The sequence below is a fragment of the Rattus rattus genome, chromosome 7, assembly GCF_011064425.1.
Source record: "Rattus rattus isolate New Zealand chromosome 7, Rrattus_CSIRO_v1, whole genome shotgun sequence".
NCBI lineage: Eukaryota > Metazoa > Chordata > Mammalia > Rodentia > Muridae > Rattus > Rattus rattus.
The window spans coordinates 68,113,644-68,128,241 of record NC_046160.1 but is presented as its reverse complement, the minus strand read 5'-3'; the positions used below and the strand labels follow the sequence as shown (position 1 = coordinate 68,128,241).

Here is a 14,598-nt window from a genome sequence, read left to right as displayed (position 1 = left end):
GCTCCTTTCCTGATGGTAAATGATGGCAAGGCTTTAGATCACAGTAGAGCAAGCTTGTGTAAACAGCCAGTACTCTCTCTTCATCCCGCAGGATGTAGATGACTTCTTTGAACATGAAAGAACATTCCTTCTAGAATATCACAACCGAGTTAAGGATGCATCTGCTAAGTCTGACAGAATGACAAGATCTCACAAAAGTAAGGCTTCTGTGGTAAAACTTTTTTTTAAAGATTTGTTTGTTTTGCTGGCCATGGTGATGCATGTCTTTAATTCCAGTATTCAAAAGGCAGTCTGTTAGTTCAAGGACAGCCAGGGCTCTGTAAAGAGACCCGGCCCCAACTGCCCCCCCCCCCAAAATGTGTGTTCACATATGCTTTGGTGTATGGATGTGTACCATGGAGACCAGAAGAGGAACTGGAGTTGTGGGTGGTTGTAAGCCACCGGATACAGGTGCTGGGAACCAAACCGAGGCAGGTCCTCTACAAGATCTCAACCACTACGCCATGTTGCTACCCTCCAAGCTTAGATTTTTAGCTGGAATAATTGTAAAGTCGACATGTTTTTACAATTTAAAGATCTGAATATAGAACAGTGCCCGTGACATTCAGGTGCCCGCCCTAAGGTCTTCTTTGGGTCAGAATGTGTCCCAAACTGTTCTTGAAATCACTGTGTAACAAAAAATGTCCTTTGTTTTGCCATAACTGAGATTACAGGTATGTGTTATATCCAGTTTTTATGTGGTGGTGGCCGTCAAACCCAGTGCTTTGTGAATGTTTAGAGAATACCCCCAGTGAAGCCACAGTCCTATTTTAATAGCCCCACCTATTTTGATTCAGTCTGGCCTTGAACTACGAGCTTCCTGTCCCAGCTGTCCCCAGACCTTTTAAGGTGTGTTGTTCTCTATTGCTTTGACCCTTCTCCATGCAATTCTCGTTAGTCAGGGTGCAGAGAGCCTGGTAAAGATGTGCTCATCCTACACACGAGTTCATTCTGTGGTTTTCACCGTTTCCCCAGCCTAGGTGGCATTTTACGTATGCGTGTATGTGTATATAAACTGTGTGTGTGTGTGTGTATACACCTCTGCTCCCACCCATCCTAAAGCAGTTTGCACATGTCTGATGCTGTCCGCCATGCTGTTTTACAGTTGCTTATTCCTTTACTGGGTGTCTTTCTTATATTACGTTTTGCAGATAGGTGATCAGTAAGTATTTTTAAATCAACAGGTTAATATATTATTAAAACTTGTTTTTTAATTCTTAAAACTTTCTCCATAGGTGCTGCTGATGATTACAATAGAATTGGGTCTTCACTATATGCTTTAGGAACTCAGGACTCCACAGATATATGCAAGTAAGAGTTATAGTGAAGAGCATTAATATAAACATTAATATAAGTAAAGCAACGAAGGGCTCTGCTGCCAGCAAAGGAAATAGTACTATAGTACTTGTAATTTCCATAGGCATTCTAGGGTATTTTTTATAAACTGGGTTTTTATTATTATAAAATACTTGGATTCTTATTTTATCTTCTCATTTTCTAATTTTATTTTAAAATGTTCAGCACTTCAGGCTGGGCATGGTAGTCCATCCTTTAATCCTATCACCTAAGAAACAAAGGCAGGCAGATATCTGTGAGTATGAGGCTAGCATGGTCTACATAGTTCCAGGCCAGCTCTGTCTACATAGTGAAACCCTCTCTATAGATAGATAATAGATACATGGATAGATAGACAGATAGACAGGTAGAACCTCCCGATAGGCAAACAGAGACAGACAGATTGACATTGGACACTCCACAAATTTGCTATATATTTCATTGGAAGTCAGACTAAACTTTTTTTATAATGCCTTGGTTACCTTTTTCCCTCCTCCAGCGGTGAGGTGTTAAACAATTAAAGTAGTCTACTACTGAGCTAAATACCCAGTGCCCCACCTCACTCCCCCCCCACCCCTTTTCAACACTTTGTCACAAGGTCATATGTAATCCATGCAAGCTTCAGACTTATTATGTAGCCAAGAGTTACTTTGGACTCTGGATTTTCCTGCTTCTACTACCTAAATGCTGGCCACTGGGATTTTAACATTTATTTATTTTGTGTATGTATGTGTGATAGGGATGTATATCACAGCACATCGTGGAATTGAGGCTGGATCAAATTTGGTGTGCATGACACTTTGTCTCAAAAGTAAAACTGGGGAACAGATATGGTATACATCACATCCTATCACCTGAGGCTGAGACAGAACAATTTTAAATTCTAGGCTATCTTGAACTACATAGTAAGACCCTGTCTCATAAAACCAAGAAGGAAGGGAAAAATTAAGTCTCGGAACTAGAGCAGTTTGATCCCCCAGCAGGTATGTTTGTGGCTAACCTGTAATTTCAGTCCCAGGAGTTCCAACACCTTCTTCTGCACATATATAGAATACACACACAACATACCTACATTAAAGTTTAATAAAAATTTAGGGTGCTGGTAAGTTGGCTCAGCAATTAAGAGCATAGGCTAGGGGTTGGGGATTTAGCTCAGTGGTAGAGCGCTTGCCTAAAAGCGCTTAAGGCCCTGGGTTCGGTCCCCAGCTCCGAAAAAAAAAAAAAAAAAAAAAAAAAAAAAAAAAAAGAGCATAGGCTACTCTTCCAAAAGTCCTGAGTTCACTTTTCATCAACCACATGGTGGCTCACAACCATCTATAAGGGGATCTGGTGCCCTCTTCTGGCCTGCAGGTATATATGTAGCAGAGCACTCATACGTTAAATAAATGAAAAAAATTTTAAATTATATATATTTACATATAGGCAGAATACCCATATGCATAAAAATAAATTATACATATATATACTTTGTATATTTTATATACATACATATTTTTCTTCCCATTTGTGTGTGTGTGTGTGTGTGTGTCTGTGTGAGTGTGTGACAGCTGTGTGCTAGAGCCCTCAGAGGAGCTGCAGTTATAGATAATTGGGAGTTGCCTGACACGGTGCTGTGAACAGAACTTGGGTTCTCTGGAAGAGCAGCAAGGACTTTTTAACTGCTGAGCCGTCTATTACAGGCCCTTCCCACTCCAGCCCTCTTTTTGTTGAGATAGATTCTTACTGTGTAACTGTGCTAGTCTTTTAACTCAAAGAGATCTGCCTGCCTCTGCCTCCCAAGTGCTGTGATTTGAGAGTTGAGCCATCTCACCCACCCAGCCTGGAGTATTGAAGAATTGATATTTAGACCTGCCACGCTATCTATTTGAAAGTGAGTTCTGAGATAGCAGCTGCTTAGTTGTTCAGAACAAAGCTGCTCTACCTAGAAGTGTTTAAACTGGGGCTGTAGTTTGGTGGTAGAGTCCTTGCCTAGAGTACATGAGGCCCTGGCTTGATTGTCTTAAATGCCAAAAATAAAGAACCAAACAACTTTTTTAAATACTTACTTTATGTATATGAATAAAACTGTAGCTGTCTTCAGACACACTAGAACAGGGCATCGGATTCCATTACAGGTGGTTGTGAGTCACCAAGTGGGTGCTGGGAATTGAACTCAGGACCTCTGGAATCTGGAAGAGTAGTAGTCAGTGCTCTTAACCGCTGAGCCATCTCTCCAGCCCTAGAACCAAACTATATTATCAGAGGATTCTAAAAGCTGTTCTGACGTCAATGTTTTCCTTTAATTGCTTGCTTTTTTTAAAAAAATTTTTTTTAACTTTTTTTTTGTTTTTGGAAACAGTGTCTTACTGTATTTCTATAGACCTTTGTAGACCAGACTGGCTTGAAACTCACAGAAAGCCACCTGCCTTTGCCTCCTGAGTGCTGGGATTAAAGGTGTGCACCACCATGCTTGGCATTTTATTCATTTGGATACACTTTTGTGTGCATAAGTGGAGATCAGAGGACAACTTGTGGGAGGTTTTTCTCTCTGAACACCGTGCAGAGCTAGAGAATCAAAGGAATACTGTTCTGGGGTTTAAATAAACAGTGTATTGTTAGAGGTACAGGGAGTATTTTCTTTAACTGTTGAAGTCTTTAGTTAACAAGACCATCACATGTTTTATGTGATGAAACAAAAATGTCCTTTATTAATATGGTTTGGAGTCATTATCTCTAAACAAGGTGAAAAATTAATCAATTGATGCTTCTGATGAAAGTGTTTTTCCCTTGCAGGTTTTTCCTCAAAGTTTCAGAACTGTTTGATAAAACAAGAGTAAGTACTAAGCTTAGGAGAACTGCTGCACAGATTGTGCTGTATGGAGAAACTACGTTGTATCGCATTATAAACCTAACATTGTATCGTACTGTAAAACAATGAAGCAGAAGAGACCATCACACTTCTACACATGTGCACTAAGTAAAAGTAATAGTAATGTAAAAAAATTGTCCAAAACATCAGCTGTGGTGACCTGTCAGTATCAAGAATGTTGGGGTCCCAAGGATAGAACTGCATTAACAAGATACAGTGGGTGCATGGCTTAGTCAGCCAATGCAGTTTATTCAAAGTTTCGCCTTCTTTTAAAGACAAAACAGAATAAAGATTTCCCACAGTACAGTTTTCAGCTCTCACCAGCTGCTGTTTCCCTAGCAATAGCTTATCTTGGTTCAGAGTGGCCCAAGCCTCCTTACAGACTGAGGAATCTGTCAGCAGTCCAACTCTTAGATGTGTTGCTTCTTAAAATTAAAAACAAAGTCACTTTCTCATGAGAAAAGGATCAGAAGGCCACTTCCTCAGCATGCAGCTCACTTGGCAGAACATCAGGATTCTCTGAAGAGAAAGGATGCTCACTCTTTGTCCCAGTATGCTGGGATTCTCAGATGTCCTTCAGTCACCTGGCAGCTAGTAGGCCGGGAGCTGTCTCCTCTCGCCATTTCTCTACAGTGACCCATACCAATAATCCTAGCACTCAGGAAGCTGAGGAAAGAGGATTTTGAATTCAAGACCAAACTGGACTGCATAGCATGACCTATCTGAGAAAAAAAATCTTTTAGGAGCAGTGAGATAGCTCAAGGGCTAAAGTGCAGGCCTTTGCTGTCATGACCTGAGTTTGATCCTTGGAGCCTACATGATGGAAGAGGAGAGCCAGCTTCTTTTTATTTCATGTATGTGAGCACACTGTCACTGTCTCCAGACACACCAGGAGAGGGCATCAATCCCACTACAGATGGCTGTGAGCCACCAGGTGGGTACTGGGAATTGAACTCAGGACCTCTGGAAGATCACTCAGTGCTCTTAACCACTGAGCCATCTCTCCAGCCCCAAGAACCAACTTCTAAAGTCTGACCTCTGACCTTCAATACTAGCACCACATGTTGTTCCATTTTACCCCTTTTTGTTGCCATTTGACTAACTGCTGCTCTGTGGGCTTGCTCACACTTGTTTCTTTGTCACCTGTGTTTTAGCTATTTGGTGAGCATGCCTTTAAGAAATAAACAACACCGGGTTGGGGATTTAGCTCAGTGGTAGAGCGCTTGCCTAGCAAGCGCAAGGCCCTGGGTCGGGTCCCCAGCTCGAAAAAAAAAAAAAAAAAAAAAAAAAAAAAAAAGAAATAAACAACACACAATTTTAACAGTAATTTTAGATACATATTTTTGAGTCAGAGTCCAGCCCAGGCTAGCCTTGAACTCTGTGTAGCTGAGGATAACCTTGGAATACTGTCATCCTGTTTCCACCTCTCAAGTGCTAGGATTACATGTGTGTACCACCATACCTGACCTCATTGCAGATTTATAGGGAAGTAGAGTAGTAAGTATAGTATAGAGAAGAATATAGTAGTAGGAAATGTCACATACACATTACCAAGGCTCCCTGAAAACCATCATTTATATGTTGCTTTTTATTTATTTTTTATTTTCTTTGCTCTTTTATTCCAGATACTCATGCTTGTCTGTTGAGTCTATTTTCATCTTGATTCACTTTTTAAGGTTGAATTATTTCTTAATACATCTGTCTTAGTCACGGTTTCTATTCCTGCACAAACATCATGACCAAGAAAGAAGCAAGTTAGGAAAGGGTTTATTCAGCTTACACTTCCACATTGCTGTCCATCACCAAAGGAAGTCAGGATTGGAACTCAAGCAGATCAGGAAGCAGGAGCTGATGAGAGGCCATGGAGGGATGTTACTTACTGGCTTGCTCAGCTTGCTCTCTTATAGAACCCAGTACTACCAGCCCAGGGATGGCACCACCCACAATGGGCTGGGTCCTCCCCCCTGGATCACTAATTGAGAAAATGCCTTATAGCTGGGATCTCATGGAGGCATTTCCTCAACTAAGGTTCCTTTCTCGGTGATAACTCCAGCTTGTGTCAAGTTGACACACAAAACCAGCCAGTACAATAGTCAATACTTTAGTCCTTTAGTCCCAGAACTTGTGAGGCATAGGCAGGTGGATCTCTGAATTCAAGGCCATCATGGTCTACAGAGAGAATTCTAGGACAGCCAGGACTACACAGAGAAACCCTGTGTCAAACAAAAATGTAGCCAGTAATATTGTTTTTCTCAATGCTACCAAATACAGATTTCTTCTTTTACTTTCTAAGTGGTATAACTTAAGTCAGGAAACACATTAGATCCCTCATTGCATTTAGCATATAAAACATTTCTTTGGACAGATGTGTGGTGTACATGTTTAATCCCAGTGCTCAGGAATTAGAGGTAGTTGAATCTCTGAGTTCAAGGTCGGCCAGAGCTGCACAGTGAAACACTCACTCTCTCAGAAAATAAATCAGCAACATTTCTAAGCTGGGTCTGATGGTACAGTATACACATTGATTCCAACACTTGAGAGCAGCAGTAGTAGGGTCCTAAGTTTAGGGCTTCCTAGGCTTGTGAGTGAGACCCTATTTTGGGTGCGGGAGAGAAGGAGGGAGAGAGGATGACGTGGGAGGAAGCTGGTAAGATGAGTAGCAAGCAAAGGCTTTGCAAAATTCCTGAAACCAATGTAAATTGAAAGCAGGGAACCAATGTACAAAAGTTGTTCTCTGACTTCCATACATGTCGTAGTGTGTACACCAGACACCCATACGTACAATAGTAATAACTTTAGAAACCACTCCCTCCAAATTATGAGCCAGATATAATGGGCTTACGACCCTAGCACTTGGAGGCTGCGGGAGGGGAATCATGACTTCAGGCCATCTTGCGCTACATAGTGAGATGCTTTCTACAAAACATTGCCTTCACATCAACTGTCTTTGGAGGGGGACGGCTTTTGGAGACTGTAATTCCGGCTGTCCTGGAACTTGATCTGAAGACCTGGCTGGCCTGGGATTAAAGGCCTGCCTCAGAGTGCTGTGAGCCATCACCACCACTACCGTCTTTCCATCTCATTGACACCCACCAGAGCCATTTCAGTAGATTCTATAATGCTGAAGCTAAAATGGTAGGACAGCCAGTTTTCAAATGTAGACATTCATTAATGTTATTTGACTTTTCTGCTCATTTCTTGTTAGAATTACAAAAGACACCCTGAAAAAGAAGAGTGGGGTCTGTAGGTTTTCAGAGTTTTCACTTAAAGTAGAATGTAGCAGGTAATCTAATACACAGGTCCCCCTTTTTCAGAAAATAGAAGCTCGGGTGTCTGCTGATGAGGACCTCAAGCTTTCTGACCTACTAAAGTACTACTTGCGGGAGTCTCAAGCAGCTAAGGTAACCGCTGTCATCTTCAGCTATGATTGGATAGAAAAGTGAAGATTGGTTTATGGGACACTGATTTGTATTTCTACATGGTGTGCCGTGCTCTGTTATGGCTGGGAACCAACTACTTAATGGGGTGGACAGGAGAAATAAGTGTGAGGCTATCTTGGGCTGTGTAGTGAGACCTTGTCTCAAAAGATAAATAAACGCTGTATCAAAGTGCCTTTCCCAGAGCCAGGCATAGTCGTGCACGCCTTTAATCCCAGCACTTAGGAGGCAGAGGCAGGTGGATTTCTGAGTTGGAGGTCAGCCTGGTATATAAGTTCCAGGACAGCCTGGGTTACACAGCAAAACCCTGTCTTTTTTTTTTTTTTTTTTAAAGTGAAATGCTCAGATAAGATTCGTATACCTGCTAGTTTCTGATTTGTTGTAAACAAGTGTCTGGCTGACTTGAGAACACTATTAAAATAGAAGTACCTTGTATTTTAAAGCAACTCACATTTCCTGCTGTGTATAAAAGACTTAGTTATCATATAGCAAAGACCTAGAGGGGCTGGAGAGATGCCTCAGAGGTAAAGAGCACTGTCTGCTCTTCCAGAGGTCCTGAGTTCAATTCCCAGCAACCACATGGTGGCTCACAGCCATCTATAATCAGATCTGGTGCCCTCTTCTGGCCTGCAGGAATACATGCAGGCAGAAAGCTGTATGATGTATACATAATAAATAAATTAAAAAAAAAAACAAATAAAACAAATATTTAAGATATATGCATAAAAGGCACTGAGAATACCATAATTTTCAAATCAGTTGTGGTTTGTGAACTTCAATGGTATGTGCTGGGGTTTAAGACGTGCACCCCAGCTGGCTTGAACATGGTTCTTGCATTTGTTCTGCTGCTCAGCTATATCGCCAGCCCAGTTACTCACTTCTGAAGGCTTTGTTCTAAAATGTGGTTGAAACAGGTAACCACCTGTAGACAGGGCTTTAAAAGTAAACCTGGGGGGTTGGGGATTTAGCTCAGTGGTAGAGCGCTTGCCTAGGAAGCGCAAGGCCCTGGGTTCGGTCCCCAGCTCCGAAAAAAAGAACCAAAAAAAAAAAAAAAAAAGTAAACCTGGCAGTGTTCAGCAGCGCGTGTATTAGCTTGGATGTGTGGAGAAGATTAATGTGACCCCTGTGTAAGAATGACTTGCAAATTCATGAATCCTGGGGGATTGAGGTGGAGTGGTCCCACTGTAAGGCCTTGGCTTACAGCTCACAGGGATCTGCCAGCCTTTGCCTCCTCAGATTAAAGTCACACATCGCCACACCCTGTTCAGTATTTTCTAAGCCCACCTGAGGGTGAGCATTTACCTTTTAATAACTACTGTGGGATTGAAGAAGGAAGAAGTTAGCTGGTGTGGTAGCACTTGCTTTAATCCCAGCACTGGGAAGGCCGAAGCAGCTGTATCCCTGTTGAACTTGACGCCAGGCCAGCCAGGGTTACATAGTAACACACACTGTCTCACAGAGGAAAAGGGGCTGGGGTGGGCTAAATCGGGTCTATTGCTGGGCATCCTGTAGTCCTAGCCCTGGGGAAGTGGAGACGGGGTCACCTTCAGCTCTAGTGAGTTTGCACTGCCCTGGACTACTTGGGACATAGTAAATTCTTGGAGACAGAAAGCCGATGGTGAATATGGGTTTTCTTATTGAAAGGTGAATAGTCTCTAAAATTGGTTCAGATAGTTATTTAGCTCTGTGCACACAGTATAAGCCCTGAGTTGTATATTTTAAATGGGTGTGTTGTAAAGTATGTGAATTCTATTTCAATCAAGCTATTATTTACTAAAAACATTTAGGGGCTGGGAGCATAATTAGTGATGAAGTGTGAGCCCTGGCTCTAGGCCCTAAACAAAGTATTTAGAAGTCCCCACTGTGTGAGTGTCACTGCTGCTGATGGTGGTGTTGCATCTAACTGCAGTAAGGGCCCAGCAGACACTGTGAATGTTGTCTTGCAGGACCTTCTCTATCGAAGGTCTAGGTCGCTGGTGGACTATGAAAATGCCAATAAAGCACTGGACAAAGCAAGAGCAAAAAACAAAGATGTACTGCAGGCTGAGACCTCCCAACAGCTGTGCTGTCAGAAGTTTGAAAAGATATCCGAATCTGCAAAACAAGGTACCGTGACCCGCCTTCCGCCTCAGCCCTGCCTTGTGGTGGCCATCCTAACTGTTTTATTTCTGTTTACAGAACTGATAGATTTTAAGACAAGAAGAGTTGCTGCATTCAGAAAAAATTTAGTGGAACTTGCAGAACTAGAACTGAAGCATGCAAAGGTAGCGTCATTAAATATTTAATCATGGGGCTGGGGAGATGGCTCAGTAGTTAAGAGCACTGACTGCTCTTCCAGAGGTCCTGAGTTCAAATCCCAGCAGCCACATGGTGGCTCACAACCATCTGTAATGAGATCTGATGCCCTCTTCTTGTGTGTCTGAAGACAGCTACAGTGTACTTACATATAATAAATAAATCTTAAGAGAATATTTAATCATGTAAATTTAAGTTGAATCAGTTATAAATAGATGCTAATCCTTTGATCAGCCTCCTACAGGAGATTGACACAACTGTCCTCGGATTACTTGGATATTTCCTTTTACACTTATGTGCGTACACATTTGCATGTATGTACATGTGGAGGTCAAAGGACACCTTGAGTTTGCTTCTCCCTTGAATAAGTTTCCTGATGAACTAAGGGTTCAGGCTTATGCAGTAAGGGCTCATACTTGATTAGCCCTCTCACCGGTCCTTATTTGGGGGTTTGTTTTCAGTACTAGAATTGTACCTAGGATCGTGTGCGTGCCAGCCAGCATTCTGTCACTAAGCTTCATTCCCATCCTTATGGCATAGGAATTAGATGTCTGTCTGAAGTTGAGGCAGCTTCTTAACTCTATAGGCTTGGTTAGAGCTTACTGGGTAGACCAGGCTGGCCTTGAACTCAGTGATCTTTCTGACTCAACCTCCATTTGGGAGTCTGTACTCTGACCTACACACATGCAGAGACACACACAAAATAATGTAAAAATACTGTTTGGTGTAGGATACATTTGAAGAGACAGAGGTAGGGTCACAAGTTCAAGGCTAACCTGGGTCACATCTTTGGGGCTAGAGAGAAGACACAGCAGTTACAAGCAGCAACTGAATCAGGTGGCTCGTAACCATCCTGGCTCCATATTTAGGAGATAGAACATCCTTCTGTGGCCTCTCTAAGCACCCGGATATATGCACTCTACACATACAAATAAAAACATATCTTTTTAAAAGCTGAAAGTGTCTCAGAAAAAGAAAACCATGAAAGCAACCAATATCCCACCCAGTGAAGGGATGGATTGTAGTCTACTCATACACCGGCCATTATCCTACGATAAGCAAAAATAAAATAAAGTCCTAATAGAGCACGGAAGGTTTTTATTTTGAGACAGGGATTTTGTATAGCCTTGGCTATTCTGGAACTTGCTCTATAGACCAGGCTGGCTTTGAACTCAGAGATCCGCCTGTCTCTGCCTCCAAAGTGGTAGGATTAAAGGTGTGCACCACCACCCAGCAAGGTAATTTTTTTAAATTATTTTTATTTCATGGCATTGGTGTTTGCCTGCATGTATGTCTGTGAGGGTGTTGGATCCTCTGGAACTGGAGTTACACACAGTTGTGAGCTGCCATGCTGGGAATTAAACCCAGGTTCTCTGAAAGAACAGGTAGTGCTTTTAACCATTGAGCCAGTGCAAGATACTTTTTAAAACCTCAGTGTGTGCTGAGAGATAGCTCAACAGGCTAAAAGCACTTGGTTTTGTAAGAGGGGATGGGTTTCTTTCCCAGTACCCACATGTGGTTTGTAATCACAGTTGGAGTGGGCATACAAACATATACAGAAAACTCACATACATAAAATAAGTCTGAGTTTTGGTTTTTTTTTTTTTAATCCATGGACGGTTCTTGCTTGAATCTACTATTATGCTGGCTTTGGAATGTTGATTTTCATTTTTCTTTTCTGTGATGCTGGTCAAATCCAGGACTTTGCATATGCTAGGCAAGTATTCTACCACTGAGCTATACTCCATTCATCTCTCTCTCTTTCTCTGTCTCCCTCCCTCTCTAATTTGAGACTAAACTCATTCTGTAATTCAGGCTTGGTGTAAACTCATGGCAGTCCTGAGTTCTGGGATTCCCAGATTATGCTATAATCGTCGTCTCCCTCTCACCCCCTCCTTCTACCCTCTCCTCCACTGATCCAGAGGCAGAGCACTCAGTTACCTATCCAGCACACGCCTGCCTCCAAGCTGCCATGCTCCCACCATGATGACAATGGACTGAATCCCTGAACCTGTACACCAGCCCCACTTAATGTTTTCCTCTACAAGAGTTACCATGGTCATGGTGCTTCTTCACAGCAAGTAGAAACCCTAGCTAACCACCATCTGTGATTACAGATGTTCCACTACACTCAGCTTTCCACAGGGCTCCAGGGACCCAGTGCAGGTCACCAGGCTGGTGAAGCAAATGTCTTTACCTGTTTAATCTGCCCTGCCACCTGTTCCCTACGCCTCAGGTTTAAATTGACAGGGCTTTGTCTAGCATGGTCTCAAACTGACAGTCTCCTGCCTCAGGCTCCCAGAGGCTAGAGTTACTGGCATAATCCTCTGCCCCTACTCAATGGGAAGTTCTTCCTGATAGCAGCACAATGTTGTGTCTTAGTCACTGTTCTAATTCTGTGAAGAGACACCATGACCAAGACAACTTTTTTTTCCTTTTTGGTTTTTGAAACAGGATTTTTCTGTCCATTATTACCATAGCAGGGAGCATGGAAGCATGCAGGCAGTAGCTAGAATAGTCTGAGACCTTCATATCCAGATCCACGCTACCAGCAAAGAGAGCCTGGGTCTGGCTTGGGCATTTGAAACCCCAAAACTCACCCCATCCCCACCCGCCCCGGGGCACAGTTCCTCTAACAAGGCCACAGCTCCTAATGCCACTCCCTAAGTGTTCATTCAGCCCTGAGTCTGTGAGGGGTGTCTTTACTCAGACCACCATATTGTGGGGCGTTAAACAGGGGCTTTCTCTCTAGTCTTGACTCTGCTTGAACTCTATCCACCTGCTGGAGTAAAGCTGTGTCTCACCAGACCCCACGAATATCTCTTAAGCTTTGAGGCAACTTCAAATGTTCTACAAATAGCTACTGCGTGTGAATTCTGTAAAATACTTTTGTGTGCAGTATTAGTGAGGGTTTTTTTTATACTAGTTTAATGGCCTATCACACAAACAGAAATCAAACTCACTAGTTAACCTTGGACTCAAAAGTCTTATTTTACCCTTGCCAAAAACATGTCATGGGTGTGGAGAGATGGTTTGGCTGCTGAGAGCGTAGGCTGCTCTGCTCTGCTCTTGTACAGGACCCAGGTTCTTCAGTTCCAGCGCTGACCTGGTGACTTAGAGTGATAGTAATTCCAGTTCCGGGGGGCCTGATGCCCTCTGCAGACTAACAGGGGTGCCATGCATACAGGCAAAGCACTCACACACAGAAAATAAAAATGAATCCTTTTTTCTTTTAAGTAAAACAATCGAAACCATTCTCGTCTAGGTAGAAATTTATTTACTGAACAAGTTGGTACTTTGCTTCTTTAAACTGTTATAGAAATGTTTCTAGAATTGTGACATTAGAATACTTTTTTCTTTTTTTTCTTTTTTTTTTTTTTTTTTGGTTCTTTTTTTTTTTTCGGTGCTGGGGACCGAACCCAAGGCCTTGCACTTCCTAGGCAAGCGCTCTAACCACTGAGCTAAATCCCCAACCCCACGTTTTTTTCTTTTATGCTTTCTTGCTTGTGTGTGGCCCCTGACATACATGCAGGCAAAACACCCATATACATCAAATAACAATAAAAAATATTTACAAACAACAACTCTTTCAAGCTGTCAGAACTAAAAAAAAAAAATGGTGATTGATTGTTTCCTCCTTACTAGGGTAACCTCCAGCTACTGCAGAACTGCCTTGCGGTTTTAAATGGAGACACATAGGCTTCACTCCACCTTCTGTTGAAAAGGGCTGCCTTCAAATCTGGTTTGTTTTCCTGACGACCTCCGGCATCTAAGCTCACTGGGAACAAAAGAAACAGCGGGCACAGTGCATCAGCTCTTCTGAGAGACCGTGGAGCAGCAGGGCTCACCCTGCCACCTCGCACTCCACCTTCCAAGAAGCCCAAAGTTGAACCCTCTCTTTCTTTAAGTAGCCTGTCTCAACTGTGTTTATCTCGTATGTGGCGATTCTGTGCCTGCAGGCCTTATTACCTAGGAATCGCTCGTCCAGTTTTAACATTCTCAGTACATTGTTCACGCAAGATAAAGGTTGCCTTTCTGATTTTTTTAAGCATCCTGTTCCTTAGTTCTTTCATGTATTCGTGTAAAGCATCTTAATGAGACTTACTTTGAATTAATGAACGTAGAAGTTTTGGGTCAGACTTTATGTAAGCTTTATACGTATGATCTCTGAAGAGAAGCAGATGCGTTAGTATGTTTGCCTTAAACTCGTGGACTAAACCAATATTGTAAACCGCCGAGACACCAGCGGCATTTTTACTCCGTGCTCCTTGTATCGCTCTGGAATTCGGGGTAGCCATAATAAACCTACTCCGCTAGTATGCTTTACAGTGCAGGTCTTTTTTCTTCCCCTCCCCCCTTTCTTTTGAAATGGCCAAGCCAGGTTCACTGAGTGCTTTACCTCACCAAGAGTGACCCAGTCTTCTCAGTGCACTGTTTCAAAATGTAGGAGCTTCATAACTCCCTGGATTCCTGCCTCCAAGTCACTGGATCCTGTTCCTATCTGTCAGATAACCGTGAAACATTTGCCAACCGAGCCACATGGAGGCTACCGTAGCTGTACAGTGATCGGTGCAGAGGGAAAGCTCTCGTTAGATGGAGGAGTGTGGGGGAGGGGGAGATGAGGTGCTGACAGGAGGCAGAATC

General features: G+C 42.7%; 1 protein-coding gene across 3 annotated transcripts in view; it reads left to right on the top strand.

Moving 5' to 3' along the window:
• Window positions 1-14,276, top strand: part of Snx6 (sorting nexin 6) — a 42,046-nt gene extending 27,770 nt beyond the window's left edge. For 2 of the 3 annotated variants that reach the window (XM_032907738.1, XM_032907741.1), the window contains 7 exons: window positions 92-197; window positions 1,275-1,350; window positions 4,147-4,186; window positions 7,537-7,623; window positions 9,606-9,765; window positions 9,838-9,923; window positions 13,600-14,276. In XM_032907738.1, coding sequence (XP_032763629.1) covers window positions 92-197; window positions 1,275-1,350; window positions 4,147-4,186; window positions 7,537-7,623; window positions 9,606-9,765; window positions 9,838-9,923; window positions 13,600-13,653 — 609 coding nt within the window. In that variant the 3' untranslated portion in view covers window positions 13,654-14,276. The remainder of the gene's footprint in view (window positions 1-91; window positions 198-1,274; window positions 1,351-4,146; window positions 4,187-7,536; window positions 7,624-9,605; window positions 9,766-9,837; window positions 9,924-13,599) is intronic. The other variant, XM_032907737.1, reaches the window with a different exon arrangement.
• The last annotated feature ends 322 nt before the right edge of the window (window positions 14,277-14,598 follow it).